Here is a 17,867-nt window from a genome sequence, read left to right on the forward strand (position 1 = left end):
ATTCTTACATGGAGACTTGGAAGAATAAGTATATATGGACTTACCCCCAGGATGTAATTCAGCTCCTGACAAGAAGAATCAAGTTTGCAAGCTTAGAAAGTCATTATATGGGTTAAAGCAATCTCCCAGGGCATGGTTTGACAGATTTACTAAATCTATGAAGAATTTTGGATATACACAGAGTAATTCAGATCACACCCTGTTCTTGAAGCGTGATGAAGGAAAACTTATTGCATTGATTGTTTATATAAATGATATAGTCATAACTGGAAACGACGTAGGATAGCAATTAAAGTTGCAAAAGTATTTGTCTCGGGAATTTGAGATGAAGGATTTAGGTGATATGAAGTCATTTCTTGGAATTGAAGTAGCAAGGTCAAAAACTGGTATATTTTTTTCTCAAAGGAAGTATGTAATGGATCTACTCACTGAAACAGGAATGCTTGGATATAAGCCTGTTGACACACCTATTAAGATGAATCACAAGTTGTGTGAAGACATAGACCAAGAAAAAACCAATAAGGAACAGTACCAACGCCTTGTTAGGAGGTTGATATACCCGGCACACACAAGAACATATATTGCATATGTTGTGAGTGTCGTTAGTCAGTTTATGCATTCACCCAGTGTTTCTTATAGGAATGTAGTTGATCGGATCTTAAGATACTTAAAGTCAGCCCCTGGGAAAGGATTAATGTTCTCAAAAAATGAAGATCTTGAAGTTGTTGGATATACATATATATGCTAATTGGGCTGGTTCCATTACAGATAGACACTCTACTTCTGGTTACTTTACATTCGTGGGAGGTAACCTAGTTACTTAGGGGAGTAAAAAATAAAATGTGGTTTCTCGGTCTAGTGCATCAACATAATACCGAGGAATGACTCATGGAGTTTGTGAATTATTGTGGATCAGAAGACTCTTGACAGAATTGGGCTTCAAGCTAGAAAAACCAATGGAGTTGCATTGTGACAACAAATCAGCTATCGATATTGCCCATAATCCAGTTCAACATGATCGAACCAAACATGTTGAGGTGGACAGACATTTCATCAAGGAAAAAATTGAGAATAAGATCATCCGCCTACCGATTGTAAAATCAGAAGATCAACTGGCAGATGTCTTAACAAAAGCAATTTGTGGAATATTTCATGACTCACTTACCAAGTTGGGCGTTGGTGACATATATGCACCAACTTTAGGAGGAGTGTTAACGTGAGTCTCCTAATTAATCAAGATGATTTACTTCCTTGATTAATTAAGGGATTTACTTTCTTATTTTATATAGTTGACAAAACATTGTATAATTAGGAGATACTATCCTAATTGAGTACTATATCTATTTCCTTGTAAAGCACTGATGTAAATTCCTATATATCTCTTCATGGAGAAGAATAAAGCTTACTCTTTAACCTTGATAGATTAAGCAATGCATTTGAATCTTGAGTCACAAGCTATTCTTCATCAAGTGAAGAACTCATTCACCTAAGCAGGCATATATAGTGACTTCAATAGGGATGAGGTGCTTAACCGCCACAATGGATTATAAGGTTGTTTGAGGCTTTTCGAACAGGAGATATCCAACTCTTGTACCAACTTCTGGCGAAGAATCCACTTCTGCTCCGCACTCTTGCACTAGCTTCTTTAGAGAATCCCTTACATGAGGTGATAATAACACAATTGCACATGTTTATTGCCCTTAACATTTAATTTCAAAACAAATATAAAGGGTAATTAAAGAATATTGTGCAATTATATTTTTAATTGGTCAAATTGGTTTAATGCTATTTTATTAATTTTGATCAATGATTTTCTATTTTTGTAGGTGTGCATGTGTGTGTGTTGTGAAAAGAGTCAAAAAAACACATGCATGACTAGAAATGTCCCCTTCAAAAGAATGAATTGTATAAATAAAGATGAAGAAGAAATGGAGTACAACCAACAAAGTGAAGCATCCAAGCAATTAACCCATGCCAAAAGAAGAAAACAATTGAAAAGAATGCATGAAGTGCCACGCCCATGCCAAAAGAAGAAAGGAAAAGAAGTATGGGATGAAAGCAAACAAGAAGAAATGGAATTCACATGCTTGTAAGGTGTCGTCCACTCCAAACAAGATCAAATTCATTGCATATTGACTAAAAAGATTATGAAAGCCACAAGAAAAGGGAAAAGAATAGAGAAGAATTCAACAATGGAATTATGGCAACCTCACCAACATAGACAAGATGAAGTCGGAGTTATGGATTGTATTAAAATAGGAATGGTGGTGTTGGAATTCATCATGATGTTCCTCCCTCTTAGCCCTATAAATAGAGAAGTCTTCAAGCTTCAAAACACACACCAAGTTCACAATCTTCTCTTGAGCTCTCTCTCCTTCCTCCAATTCTTCTAGTTCTAAATTTCTGTTTTAGTTTTATTTTATGGGAAACTAACTCCCTAGCTAAGGCTAGGGGGAAAGCTTTTAATATGAGTATGTAATTTTTATTAGTTTGATCCAAACTTAAGTTTTAATGTGAATTTGTAGTTTTGTTGAAATGGAATTTGTAGTTTTTCTTTTTAATTAATTGATGAATGTTTGATAATCTATTTCATGGGTTCAATCATGTTTTTCCCATTATGTAGTAAAAACTTTCATGCTTTTAAAAGATGAGATAATTACTAAGATAGATAGAATTTCGATGAAGATTATTTTTTGATAGTTTGTTGCCAATGGTACAAGTTATGCTTAGAATACTTCTAAAGGAAATTAAAAAGAACTTTAATTATTTTGAACAACTACTATGGAAAATGTTTTGTGGATCAAATTAATAAAAGTTGCATGCTTATGTTAAAAGTGGAACCCCAATGCCTTAGTGTTTTAATCAATTGAATTTTCTTTAAATCAAATCTTGTTTAAATCTACTTCTCAATCATAATTGTTCTATCTCAACTCTCTTAATTTTCTTTACACTGCTCTCTGTGGATACGACACTCAGACTTCCGAGCTACACTACTATACGACACCTTTGCTTGGGTTTTGCAAAGTGGTACAAATCATGAGGCTTCCATTGCTGGCCATGTTGACTTTGTCAAGGAGATTTTGAGGTTCAAACCAGATTTTGCCAAAGAAATTAACAATGATAGGTTTAGCCCCATGCATATTGCATTTGCATCTGCCAATGGGTTGTTGTGCGCAGCGGAAGCATATTGCACTGGGTGGACAATACGAAACCGTTGAAACAACAAGACAAATATGAAAATAGCAAAATCCAAGGGACACAAGGATTTATACTAGTTCGGCCCGTGTGTAGCCTACATCTAGTTCTAAGATGGCAAGAACTTCCACTAGTATCCCAAAGGAGATTACAAACGAAGGAGATTAAACACTCTCACCTAGTCTAGGAATTACAGATTTTAACTCTCACAACCCAAATCCTAAATACACCCAAGTCACTCACACACAAATACCAAAAGAGAGAGAGACTACAAAGATATGAAGAACACTTATAAACAAAGAAGTTCTTCACATCACCATCTTTTCCTCACGCAAAAGGTACAGCAACAAAGACACCATGGTGCATACGGCTTGCCCCATGACAAGAGCACTCTTCTCACCTATTGTGCTAGCAGAGAGAGGGTAGATGATGTTGTTGAAATGGTTTTAACTTGCACAAAAAGTGTTGAAGATGTAACCGTACAAGGGGAGACTAGTTTGCACCTTGCTGTTAAGCGCAGCCAGTTTGAAGCAATTAAAGCGTTGGTGGAGTTGGTCAGAGAAATGAACAAGGTGAACATCCTGAATATGAAGGATAATAATGGCAATTCAGTTCTTCATCTAGCAGGCTGGAAAAAAAACAACACCAGGTAAAGTACAATCTGATCAATTAGTTTTGCCTTACAGACCTTCCTCTGAAACTGATCGCACTCAAGATGAATGATTTTTCATGGAGTGGTTGCGTGTGAGCTTTGTCACCCTTAAAGTTAATGTTGACATCATTATTTTACTAGGATGTACAGAGTGGTTTCGTAAATTTTGACCAAAATCCAACCCAGAAAGAGGTGACTCTGACTCACCAACATATTCTATGGAAACAAAGATAAAAAGAAGAGTATAACTTGTTTGATACTGCAAATGTCTAAATTATCAACCAATCTTACAGAATTCATAATCGTAAGAAAAAATCTAATGATGTAGAAATTTCAGAGGTGGTGGAATGGTTAGTTGGCATTAATGGAATTACTCCAGCTGCATTGGAAGAAAACAATGTAAACCAAAGTGGTCTCACACCTCTTGATCTGCTGCTAATCTTCCCAAGTGAAGCCGGTGATATGGAAATCCACTAGACCCTTAGTGGTGCTGGAGCTTCGAGAGCACAAGACATAGCCCATTCACAGCCAAATAACTTGATGGAATACTTCAAGTTCAAAAAGGGCAGATTCTGCCAGCGATGCATGATTGCTAGCCACAGCAGCCTTTCAAGTTGGGCTTAGCCCTCCAAATGGTATTTGGTAGGACAGTAGTGACTTGATCAAGAATGGGTTCTTATAGTGCAGTCGCATTTGTCATGTTTGCGGCTTTCAACTCAATCGGGTTTTCGGTTTCTGTTTACATGATCAATGTCCTCACTTGCAATTTCCCTTTGCATTTGAAGCTTCAAATCTGCATTATTGCAATGTACTGCAACTACACAACTGCAATGACCATCATTGCACCAGATAACACAAAGGTCTTCCTCATTGTGTTTGTGTTTACATCAGTTTTGCCTGGTTTTGTATCAGAGAGCCTCTAGTAAATTCGATGCATAGGTTCATATGAAATAGTTTGCTGAGAAACTTAACTCCTGGAACATCATTTTTTCCACTGTCATTACCAATTAAAGATGAATAACATGCCTTTGATGGCGATTGATTCATCTTGAAGCGCTGCAAATTCTTTGTAAAATGTTATTTTTCTTTGTTCTAAGACTCCTCACCATTCAGACATCTGTAATAGCATTCTCAGATAAAAATATATATAAAAAATTGATCTGTAGTTTTCTCCTTCTAGAAGATACATATCAATCTGAATATTGTTTCTAATTTCCAATGGTTGACTCTGATGCAAATGTTCCACCATATGAAAACAGGAAATTCCAACTGAGAATATTCTAAGGTCATCCTGAATTATTATTGTTATCTCATCAACAGATTATGAATTAACATAACTAAAGTTCAGGCAATTACTCTGCTACATGTCTGATCCTAGGTTTTGTACCTTAAGGCACAAGTTATGTTTTATTTAATCTTGATAGGTATATTTTTGGCATTGAACACTGCAACACACCTGATTCACGCGCATTTGAATTTTGAGTCACAAGCTAGTCTTCATCTAGTGAAGAACTCATTCACCTGAGCAGGCATATATAGTCACTTCAATAGAGATGAGGTGCTTAACAATTAACAATACCACAATGGATATAAGGCTGTTTGAGGCATCTAGAACAGGAGAGATATCCAACTCCTGCACCAGTTTCTGGCGGAGAATCCCCTTCTACTCCATACTCTTGCGCTAGCTTCTGCCAAGAACCCCTTACATGTTGCTTCCATTGCTGGCCATGTTGACTTTGTTAAGGACATTGTGAGGATCAAGCCAGATTTTTCCAAAGAAATGAGCAATGATGGTTTTATAGCCCCATCCATATTGCATCTGCCAACGGATATTTGGAGATCGTAAGGGAGCTGCTGAAAGTTGACCCAAGACTTTCTCAGCTGAAAGGAAGGGATGAATGGACTCCTCTTCATTATGCTGCTAGCAGAGGGAGGGTAGATGTAATTAGAGAAATGGCTTTGTCTTGTCAAGAAAGTGTTGCAGATGTGACCATACAAGGGGAGACTGCTTTGAACCTTGCTGCAAAACCTTGGTGGAATTGGTCAGAGAAATGAACAAGGTGAACATCCTGAATATGAAGGATAAGCTTGGAAATTCAGTTCTTCATCTAGCAAGCTGGAAAAAACAACACCAGGCAAGTACTATTTGATCCATCTCAGTATCCTTTTTTCTTTTCTTCTGGTCATTAAAGTTGGGAAAGCTCCATATTGAGTTTGAATGCTTATATTAGACAAACATTAACCTCAAAAACGTAAGCTGCTAGGAAATTGGCATTACAGTCATTTGTATTGACTTTATCATCTGACTACAAATTTCACAGGTGGTGGAATGATTAGTTGGAAATGGAAATATTGCAGGTGCCTTGGAAGTAAATAATGTAAACCATAGTGGTCTGACACCTCTGGATCTGCTACTGATCTTCCCAAGTGAAGCCGGTGATAGGGAAATGGAGGCGATCCTTCGTGGCACTGGAGCTATGAGAGCAGGAGACATAGTCCACTCTGGTATTCCAAGCCATAACCATCCCCATGCCCCCATGGAATCAGACACCAATCCATTGCAGCAACCAGATAATCTGGTGGAGTTCTTCAAGTTCAAAAAGGGAAGAGATTCTCCAAGTGACGCACGTGACGCACTATTAGTTGTAGCTGTCCTAGTAGCTACCACAACCTATCAAGTTGCAGCAAACCCTCCAGGCGGGGGTATGGCAGGATGCTGTTTTAAACAAAAACGGGACAACTTCCAACACAAGCAATGCTTCAACACACTATGCAGGGACAGACATCCTAGGTTCTTACTATCCGGCTTACTTCATTGTGTTTGCAGTTTTCAACTCCATCGGATTTTCGATGTCTCTTCACATGATCAAAATTCTCACGACCAATTTCCCTCTGCAGCTGGAGCTTCATGTTTGTATTGTTGCAATGTACTTCACCTATTGCAGTTCAGTGCTAACCGTTGCACCAGGTACAGGGCTGTATTCTTTATTTCTGCTTACACCGGCTTTGCCTAGGATGCTACAACTTGCTGCCAAATGTGCTAGGCCACTTGTCAACATCATCAGGGTTAGATCACAGCCTTTGGTTAATCGAATGCAAAGCTTCATCAATCATTTGAACAACTATTTTTTTTTTGTCACTAAATAATTTGTCCAATGGCATAATATCGAGCCATTAATTATTTTTCATTTTTCATTTCCGTTCATGTATGTAATTACTTGGCTCACTTCAAGTTGAATAATATAATTGAATTTACTTTAAAGTTTTTTTGTTATTTCTTTTATAAATTTACAAGGACGAAAGAGAAATTTGAAACCATGATATATAGGTGACAACTCAAACCACAAATTAACCATGTTAAGATTTCATAGGGACGGACCATTGGCCCACCACTAGCAACATCGATATTGTCCCCAACTTAACCACTTGTTTAGCAGGTGTGGGGTTTATACAAAAGGTCTCGATGTTATTAAGAGTGAAACCATTTATTATATGAGACTTTCTATTTTGTTAAGTTTCCGATGTGGGACTCGTGTATTCTTCAACAAGTAGAAGGTCCATGCATCTACAAAGACCATCGTCATAACAAAGTTTAAATTGATCCGGATTAGCAATAATCCATCTTTTGCATTCATTGTATGCCTGCTCCTCGCACAGTTTTCTTTTTGGGACAACTGGCGGAGGAGCCTGGCGACCTTGAAGCTTTTGCGGTGGACGGTCTGGGCATGCATTCATTTTATTACTTCTCATAATAAGTACTCCGAACGGAATATTTAGAATTGGAAGAGGGAAGGGAGGCGAGGAGGAAGGGCTATTACAGTCACGAGCCATAACAAAAGTTGTGTTTATAGTGACTTTTAAGGTGGTGTGCAGGCGATTATGGTTTTTATTCAAAAAGGGTTTAACATTTTGTTTTTGAAAAAATAAGAGGTTAAACCTTTTCTTTTTTTAAAAGTTAAACCTAATATAACAATAAATTAAAATAAAAGGCAAACAAATTAAAGTGATTTCTTATTCAAGGACAATCTGAAGCTTTCTCTCGCAATTCTTCTTTTTAAGTGCGTCTATTTCAAATAAGGCATATCTGCTGGTGTTGAAGGACGAGTAACCCTAGCTTCGTTTCAATCTTTCTTCACAATGTCCTCAGGATTATAAGCTATATAACAAAACGGATGTTAGCCAAACCACATTGAGGAATAGGATAGAAAGTTCCTAGTTATTACTGCATATTGCTTGCACACACCAGAATTGAAATTTGAAGGTGTGTATGTAAAGCTCCTAGTTAATTATTTTATTAACACTTAACTTCAGTTTTGTCACAATAATTAATTACTCCATTTATGCTCAAGTGTGCAAGAAGATGCAAAAAGGTTTAGAGGAGAAGTTGGCAAAAATATGATAACATACATACTGCTGGATAAAACAAAGGAGCAACTTAACACACCAACGTCGACAATATCATGTTTGGGAAAAGAAAACATGAATAAGAAAGAATCTTATTAGGCTTATATTATATGGCCTTACACCTTATAGAAAGAGGCGAAACATTTTTCATAAATATATTGATAACAACGTTCGTATCGATTAGGATTATGGTTTGCAATGCCTATGTGCCTTGAGTTTGCAACTTGTAATAGGAGGACGAGCAAGAGGATCCTAGCGGAGTGGTGGGTGGAGAGGACCGGACATGCATTCAGACGTCGGAAAAATAGAAGGGGAAGATGAGGATGAGGAAACGAGGAGGTAGACCTGTGAATATGAATGGTCAGCTGAACAAACACTAGGGCAAGCAAAAACAAGAACATGCTCATCACCACAAGGCGAAGAGCAAATTTGTTCATCATGTCATTTTCTTCCATTGCTCCTTAATTCTTTAATTTTTGCTTCAAAAATTGAACTCCTTTTATGTGAAAGCCAAGAGCTGCTTAGAAGTGACGGCCTTCTGGAACCATTTTGATATGGTTACAGTTTCTGTCTCGTTAATACAGTCATCGGACATACCAGAGTATTTTATTAACTATTAACGATATGTGGTGAACACATATTAACAGCGAACAAAGGATGTTATTATTTATTACAATAAACAGGAAATAAATTACAAGATAAGATGGTATTTACAATAAACACGAGTCACAACAGAAACTTTAACAAAATCTGATCACCATTATTCTCGTTAAGGAACATGATCACCTTTTCACAGGACCATCTTTATTCACAAGGGTAAATTACTCAAATGGTCCTTAAACTTGTACGCGATTTACATTTTGGTCCCTCAATTAAATTATTAGTCCAAATGGTACATAAACTCTATTTTAATCGCCTATTTCATCCAACTGTCTAATTTTCTGTTAAACATAACCAAATTTTAGGATAAATACGACTTTTCATAATTAACAAATAAAATAGGATTAAAATAAATAAAAAATTAGAAAATAATTGAAGAAAATGAGAAAAAATAATAAAAGTAATCTCCTGCATCTAAAACCATCGCAGCAAGGTCCTTGGCGTACCGTATAGCTCCCAAGAGCTCGGCCCGGATGGTGTTTCGGTTATCCAAGGTCTCATTCATATACTTTCTCAACCCTATTGCATCCATTCGCTCACAAAATGCCACCAACTCTGGCCGAGGAGGAACTGAATCCGACTGAAGACTCGTACCAAGCTCAACTGTGTTCCGGTTCGGAGGGTTTGATGAAGAAGGGTCCTTTACCATCTGGGTCGACGAAATTGATGAAGAAGGTGGGTCCTTTGTTATCTGGGTTGGTGTTTTGGTCTCTTCCGTTATCTGGAGCAATGTCAACGATGACAAAGACGGATCTTCTGCTATCTGCGTCGGTAAATTAGACGAAGAAGACGGGTCCTTTGGTATCTGACATGAAGAAGAAGAAGGGTCTTGTGGTTTATGAGATGGAGGGTTTTATGAGATGAGGTAATATCTAACTCTTGGATGAAAAATTGAAGTTCGTGTCTTTAGATATCTTTTGACGGTATCGTAATGGGAAGTCTGTTAGTTTTTCCTCCCTGGCCTTTCTCTTATTTTTCATTTCTTTTCTGAATTCTCAATTGCTGAACCATTGCGACAGGCATTGGTAAAAATTGGTTTCTCGCTGGACTCTCCCGCTTTCTACACAGTCTGTGAGGTATACCATCTGCTTTCTACGTAAAATGACTCTAATATTATCCTTTTGGTTGTGCGCTGGTCTGCTGTGATGAATGTTTGATTTACTCACCACCCCCCCGGGAAAAGAAATCAAAAGGCTGTATGGCAGATGGTTTGATAAGGCTGATATAGCTAATTCTTTTTCCTCTTAATTGTGCAGAGCTTTGATCAAAAGAAGAAAGGAATGTTCCAACTAGATGACTTCATATCTCTTTGTATATTTTTGCAGTCTGCTCTCATACGAAAGAGAGAGAGTTTTTATTTCAATATTTATTTATTTTTAACATACGAAATCACCAATTTGCCCTCATATTTAACAGCAACATTGACAGAATGTAACGGTAGGACCAGAGTGATTAAAATAGAGTTTATGTACCATTTGGACTAATAATTTAATTGAGGGACCAAAATGTAAATCGCATACAAGTTTGAAGACCATTTGAGTAATTTACCCTTATTCACAATGACTTGTACTGCTCAATCAAGCGAGAAGCATGGAGGCGTGATGTAGGAGCCACGGTGCAGCCCAGATTTTGCAGATAAGAAATCTGATCATCAAATATGAGAAAGGATTTAGAATTTGGTCTCCTGACCATCCGAAAATCAACTTAAAAGCTCGACTAAAGTGTTTAACAAGGGACTAATTTAATGGTGAGTGTTAGCTACCTGTTTCGGTGTTGGTGCCGACGAACCCATTGAGTTCTCGATCCTTAACTTCTGGAAATGTTCCTGAAAGCATGCGTTGATTAAAACGACGACAACTAAATATGATTTAGGGACAATGTATGACACAGCAAACTATCTTAGACTAAAACCTAACCTGTTTTTCCCGCATCAAATGAGCACGTTGATCAGCAGGTATTTTCTGCCATCTCAAAACCTATGACAAAAAAGTATAATTCTGATGTGAAGCTGTGCACAAATCTGTTGAATTCGAATAGTCATAGTTTTGCATATTAGGAACAGAAGTTGATGACAAAGAAAGCTAAATTTATATATTCTTTTGTTTAATTTCAGAAATTTTTCTTCAACAAATTGGTTAGTTCAAGTATCTTACATATTGCACATAATGAAATGCATCGTCACATTTCAGGCAAGACTTCAGCAAGCGCAAAACATCCTGAGAGTTGCATAGGAGTTAATAAGTGATATAACAAAGTGGATACATCACAAGGGTATACACAAAGCATGCAAACAAAAACGAGGTGAGCTAAAAAACAGAGGTAGAATAGTCATTTTATTGAAATTTAAAGGACTAAATGTATAACCTTGTGTTTATAGTTCTTGGCTCGTAGGCGTTCATCTATTACAAAACCAACCTGTTAAAGGTACAATTAAGCATCACCATTCACATTGACTCCAATTAAAAATTAGAAAGTCTATAGTCAAAACAGTGTAATTCTCATTTACCTTGTCAAGCAACCTCTTAGGATCTTGAAATGCTTGCTTCTTAGCCCACTCATTAAATAAATGTGAGACAATCGATCTCTCATCCACACTGAATCTATTAGACAGTGCCAGAAGAATAAAGTTAGGCATTAATATAAGCAACCAAAAATGCTCTACCCATCAAAATTGGAAGCAAAACCTTTTTAAGAAACCATTGCCGCTATTTCCCTCTGCAAATTCTATCAACTCTGCAGAAGCTTCATCAAATTTACTATGATGAAAATCATTTTGCACTGAATCTACTTCAGAAGGATGGATGTTTGTTTGTAGATCAGCTGTAGACCGAGTAGTTCCTTTTGAAGTGTCAGGATTCTTTGATTGCAAGTCTTGTGTACTTATGTCAGCCTACAAACCAAAAATTTCATTCATCCACACCAGACTCAAGATGATATAGCATTATGGCAAGTACAATTAAAGCACTTCGACATGCAAACTCAAACATTGATGTAAAAAAAGTAGTTTAAAAGACTAAGATTTCTCATTGCAAGGTGCAAGTCTCAGCGGCAAGTAAACATCAGTTGATTTTAATTGCAAACATTGCAACACTTATTTGTGATTCTTTGTTACTTGTAAGTTTGACTAAACGTCAGAACAATTAAGGATAATGAACAGTAAAACACACCTGGACTTCTCGAAGATGATTTGGAATTTCTTTGAGAAAACGCGAAGGTTGAAGCATCTGTAGGAGTCATCTTACTAGTCAAAGCATAACAAGAAAGGAGGAAAAAATAAAACTAAAACAAACCTGCCAATTGGAATCCATCGTAACATAAAGAATGAAAAGCTTTCTCCGAGCACGAGTCATTGCAACATATAACAGGCGTCTCTCCTCCTATGATTTAGAGTGGAATCATTGAGTACGACAATACAAAATTCGTGTGTAATGAAGAAATGTTGAAATATTTAGTGCATACCTCAATGGAGGTCCCATTTTCTTTTGCAACACCATTGAATTCATGCAACAACGGAATCTCAGATTCATTTACCTGTGTTATTGATATGAACATCAAAGAATGCTAATATGATTTTGAAGAGATTGTAATATCTTCATGAATATAAGGGTACAGAAATATCAGTTAGGTATAGCATCAGCATCTCTAAGAACAAAAAACAGATCAACTATAAATAACTGAATGAACGAATGAAGTGACAACAAGAAAATCATTACGCAGGGCAAGTACCTTAATTATAAAAACAATATCCCACTCTAAACCTTTTGACTGCAAGAGAAGGAAAGAGAAAGGCAGTAAGCCAATAATATTTGCAGAACTCCAGAGGAATACCGATAGCAAAATTTTCACAAATATAAGAACTTTGATTCTTAAGCTGATGGATGGTAGTCAAGGGAAATATCAAAAAGATAAAGAACCTGATGGATGGTAGTCAAGGTGACAGAACTCTGGTTGTCATGTCTTCGGGAACGAAAATTTTCGCTCTCCCGCTCAGATATGCAGTCAATGAAAGCTTTGAGTAAACTAACACAACCTTTTTCTTTTACGACTTCTCTATCCCCTTGTCCCGCAACAAAATGAGTTGATAAGAAATCAGATATGTCATCCAGTAGGTACTGAAGAACCTGCAGTGAGAATAATCGCATCACAACCACACAGATGGATCAAGATTTATATGAGAACAAAGATTAACTTAACTTGAACAGAAACAGAAAATAAGTTTCACAGTCATTATGTAATTGACCTCTGTTACCATCAGCATAAAACACCAAACTTACAGATCTCATGTCATTGTCTTCATTTAGCAATTTTCCTCCATCAACATCGACGACTGCACGTTGCTCAAGAAGATACTTCTAAGAATTGAAAGTCAAACGAGAAATTATTAATGAAACATTGAATATAAGCATAAACACAGAAAATGGTATAGAATGGTGCTCCTCATTCCTAAAAGTTAATAAGGAAACAATTCGATTGAAAAAACCATGTCAATGGTGCAAAATGGAAGACGAACCTGTGGTACCATGTTCGCCACTGAAGTTATGACGGCTGAAATCGATTGTTCCTGTATGCATTGATAAGTGAGACTACTAAGTAAATTCACAACTAAAGTTAACGACAAAATGCCACATTTCTCTCATTATATGAAGACAGAGACTATGAGAACAAACTTTACCTCTTTGGAAACACATAGATCTAGGGTATAAAACTTTGCATTATATATTGAAAGAATTAAGAACATAGATCTAACAAGGTCGCATGAAATTATACAGCATTGCAATAATGGATAACTAGACCAAATTACAAATCACCAAAGGAGAAAGAATTTTTTATCCTCAAATTTTTAAAAACTATATTCGTTCTATCCATTAAAATTCAGAAACAACTACAGCGACATCCCACAAGAAGCAGTGAGTCAGATCTACTACATTTTACCAAATATATTTACCCTGTGAACAAGTTTTGAAATCATCTCTAGTGTTAACAGCACCTTGCGTCCTTGTGTTAGCTGAGTCCTATAATCAATCAAAGAGGCCACAACTCATTACATAACCAAAAGATTTTAAACGCTTGTCATATGAAATAAGAACAAAAAATAAAAGACAAGAGAGAGGAGAAAAAATATATATAAATGGCAGTACATATAATGATTAATAAGCCTGAATAGTGAATAAATTGCTGGACCTACAATTACTTTACGGCAAAACTTATGGATACATAAATGTACTTTCTCACTAAATAAAAAGATACATGTATATTTAGAGGTAACCATGCAAAAATGTTAAGGAATATTGTTACCTCTTCAAGGTACCAGAAAGTTTTGCACTAAAGATGTCACAAGCAGCTGATATGAAGCTGCATTTTCTATGAGCCGAAATTTTGTCTATATACTCAATTACCTGAGAGAGAGAGATACTCAGAGATGTGAGCCTAAAGACTACGTGTGAAAAAAACAAGGGAGATTAAATCTTAATAGCACAAGCAAGTACAACTGTAAATGATGAAAAGAACGTTAAAAATGATGTTCATTGTAATACCTTCTTCTTTTCCTCTTTCTCAAAAGGAAGTAAGGCCTTGAAGACTTGACGATATGATCCATCATCACAATCAGGCAAAGTTGTTTTGACCATAGCAATAATGGCTCTGACTACCTACCATAAGACACATACTACATCAACAACCAATAACTACAATCACAGAGTGTACCCAAAACCTTTGAATCAATTTCACAAATTACTCTGCAGTTGTATACCTAAACCCTTGTTGGAATAGCCAGCCAAAATGGCAATGAAAATCAAGTAACAAAAAAAAAAAAAAAAAAAGGACCAGTGATGCCAAGACTCAGGTGGGAAAAAAAAAAAAAAAAAGTGAAAACCTTACGTCAATTACAGTTCTTGTTAGCATTCTTACTAGCATAAGCTGTGCATTACAGCAACTACCTTATGAAAAAAATAATAATAAATTGGCAAAATAAATAAAGAGCTGAGAAAATAGGTTCTGTAATCTGGAAAAGTACTAACTACCTTCTTCCTATAAACGGCCACTCCATGAATATTAAATGGTATTTTCCTTTCACGCAAGGCTGTTTGGAAGACTTTTCCTGATACCTGTAGTATAAAATACAAAGTAAAATATGTCAAAGATGTATTATATGATTTACTTCATTCACATTCACACTAGGGCAAGTAAGCTTGACCTGCCTCCGGTAAAGGATTGCTATGTTTCCATAGGAGCACCCTGCATCTGACTGGTTAGATGCAGTTTCCAGGATCTTGTCAACAACAAAGGCACATTGTGCATCCTCATTGTGACTTTCCTTGATAATTAGCTAAGTTTTGCCAGCAAAACCATTTAGAATTGTGTCACTAATTAAAAGGATTGTAAATGACATCAAATTTTACTTGTTAGAGCAGGGAAAGGTTAAATACCTTAGATCCAGAAGAGTTGTCGGTCTCAACATTCTTTAGTTGGCATCGCTTCTTGTTGTTTTTTATAACAGAAGATGCAGCTTCCACAATATAGCGTGTGGACCGATAGTTTTTATTAAGTCTAATCTGAATCATAAAGTTATATCAAATTCCACATACGCCCATAAAATAAAACTTCTTTCTAGAAATTATACAATATATGAATATGTTATGTATAATAAACAAAAACAAGAAACTATGAATGACATGAGATAACACAGCAGTCAAGTGCAAAGCGAACCTCTTTGTAATTTGGAAAATCTCTACGAAAGGAATCAAATCCAGAAATGTCTGCCCCATTGAAACTGAAAATGGACTGCGGCAGGATATATGCTACTTAATTTAGAACAGCTGAGGATCTTGATTAGAATGAACTCAGAGAGAGATAGCAAAAACAATTCGACTTCCATAATGTGGTAGTTCAAGAAATAAACAGCATACCTGATCATCATCACCAACAATGGTTATGTGGTTATGAGATGCAAGAATCCGCAGAAAACTATATTGCATAGCACTTGTGTCTTGAAACTCATCTATCACAATAGCTTTCCATAAATCCTGGCACTCCTTCAACACTTATTAACAGAACAAACAAAAAGTATTAACACTTAGCTTTTGTGAAATTAGGTAAATTAAATTAATGTACTTAGATGATACAGACCTTCAGGAAAATCAGTGAGCAGGTTCACAGAGCAACTAATTAGGTCATGGTAGTCCAAAGCGTTACAAGATTTTAAGATATCATTGTAGTTCCCAAGAATTTTCCCCTGATTCAGATCCAGAGCTAAAACTCATAAGCAATCGTACAAGAAAAGCTAACTGAAACGTCTAGTTATGAGCTTACTCCTGTCTCATCACCCATTTTTCCGCATTCGGCTGGAGTCTTTCCCGAAGCTTTTGCCTGAGTCACAAACTTCTGCCATTTCTTTGACGCATCCTTATAATGATGTGGAGACGTGATACTGTTAGACTCTTCGCCAACTATGGCAACACTATGATTCTTTCTACTCTTTTCATCTTCTGATAACCGCACAGCTTCAATAATGGCTCTTCTCTGTTGTCCATGTCCATATATTAAGAACTCTGGTGTGCGCTCAAGTCTAAAGCATCATTCAGACTCAGTTATCAATAATATATTCATGCTGTTCAAGAATCAAAATCAAGGTATCTACAACATACTTCTCCGCATGTGATCGGCAAAGCTGCAACGAAAATGAATGAAATGTGCTGATTGTAAGCTGTTTGGCAGTTGCTCTCCCAGCCACAGCTCCAATTCGATCTCTCATCTCGGCAGCTGCTGCTGTAGTGAAAGTCATGGCTAGAATATTCGATGCACTAATGCCCTAAGAATACAAAACAAAACGAACGATCATGAGCTAAAAAAAGAGAGGGGAACAATAAAAGATTCAAAATTTAGAGGAAAAGCGGTAACACCTCATTAAGCAGCATCAGAACACGGCCAACCATAGTCGAAGTCTTTCCACTTCCGGGGCCAGCAACAATCATCAAAGGTATTGAAATATCGCTGCAAGCTGCTTCGCGCTGCCTCTCATTGAGAGAAAGCAAATACTTCGAATACTCATCTGGCATGTTCGGCAATCCATGGTTGATAGAACCTGTCTGATTATCAGCATTCACAGGCAGCACTGAAGCGGTACTAGCATCACCATCACAACTCTCAACATCATCATGGTGAATTTCCAGGCTTGGTTTCTGCTCGATCAAAGCGTCAATTTCTTGCAAAATACTCTCATCAAAATCATCTTCATCTAGAAATCGAGGTGCGGAGAAAGAATCAAATGAAGTTGAACATTGGGGCTGCCTCATTGGAGTTGTGAAAGAATCTGATCCTGATACGCTTGATTCAATCCGGTTAATGCTTAAGCTACCAGAACATGAAGCGCTGCTATATTCGCCACCGTCTGACTTGCAGCAATTCGCCGAGAATGGAGACGGAGATGGCGTGTTTACAGGTAGCTCAGCAAGAGGAACTCTCTGGATGCTATTCAGCTGAGCTGGTGTTTGAATTCCGTTTCTAGCACAAATTCTGGAATTACAAAACACGATGGAATTTTGAATTAATCATTTACCCTAACAGCAAACAAAGAGTAGAAGGGTGTGAGTCTTACTTATTATGAGGAAAGTGATCAGGCGAAACGGCGTCATGGCGAGGGCGTTTACGAGCAATGAGGGCCTTGGCGGCTCTGAAATTCCGAGAGATTCGATTTCTTTGTTCCTCCGTGAGTACTCCTCCGCCGCACGTTTGAATGTTTTCTTTGGACGTCGACATTGTTGTTCGGAACATGCGACGGAAGCTTTGCCTGACGGACTGTCCAGGCAAACCCTAGAAGAAGGAGCGAATGGGGCCAAAATGTGTCCGTTTTGTTTTGGTTTTCCCTCCGATTTTGACCGTTCGAAATGTGGGCATTGGGCCTTCTCAGAGCAGCCCAATTATCAGGCCTACTAGTACTACTTGCCCAAAGTTAATAGCA

At 37.1% G+C, this 17,867-nt stretch overlaps 1 protein-coding gene and 2 pseudogenes across 2 annotated transcripts; 2 read left to right on the forward strand and 1 right to left on the reverse strand.

Annotated features, from left to right (window-relative positions):
- Positions 1–881: 881 nt before the first annotated feature.
- On the forward strand, positions 882–4,770 carry LOC117618416 (annotated as a pseudogene).
- A 660-nt stretch (positions 4,771–5,430) lies between these two features.
- LOC117618417 lies at positions 5,431–8,559 on the forward strand (annotated as a pseudogene).
- Positions 8,560–10,402: 1,843 nt separating this feature from the next.
- LOC117618911 (ATP-dependent DNA helicase SRS2-like protein At4g25120) lies at positions 10,403–17,727 on the reverse strand. Of its 2 annotated transcripts, none has more exons than XM_034348678.1 (27): positions 17,505–17,727; positions 16,810–17,422; positions 16,555–16,718; positions 16,220–16,475; positions 16,037–16,142; positions 15,817–15,950; positions 15,617–15,691; positions 15,337–15,462; positions 15,105–15,236; positions 14,932–15,015; positions 14,446–14,559; positions 14,207–14,307; positions 13,857–13,923; positions 13,422–13,472; positions 13,186–13,263; positions 12,826–13,032; positions 12,638–12,676; positions 12,371–12,442; positions 12,202–12,288; positions 12,079–12,135; positions 11,596–11,801; positions 11,418–11,511; positions 11,276–11,326; positions 11,065–11,127; positions 10,828–10,887; positions 10,674–10,736; positions 10,403–10,555 (listed from the first exon to the last, which is right to left on the reverse strand). In XM_034348678.1, the coding sequence occupies exons 1-27, from the start codon at positions 17,678–17,680 to the stop codon at positions 10,466–10,468; spliced, it is 3,366 nt and encodes a 1,121-aa protein (XP_034204569.1). In that variant the 5' UTR covers positions 17,681–17,727; the 3' UTR covers positions 10,403–10,465. The 2 variants fall into 2 exon arrangements, with proteins under 2 accessions (XP_034204569.1, XP_034204568.1); XM_034348677.1 differs by having other exon boundaries at positions 15,337–15,457; positions 15,617–15,708.
- Between the last annotated feature and the right edge of the window lie 140 nt (positions 17,728–17,867).

Source organism: Prunus dulcis, chromosome 2 (genome assembly GCF_902201215.1).
Source record: "Prunus dulcis chromosome 2, ALMONDv2, whole genome shotgun sequence".
Taxonomy (NCBI): Eukaryota; Viridiplantae; Streptophyta; class Magnoliopsida; order Rosales; family Rosaceae; genus Prunus; species Prunus dulcis.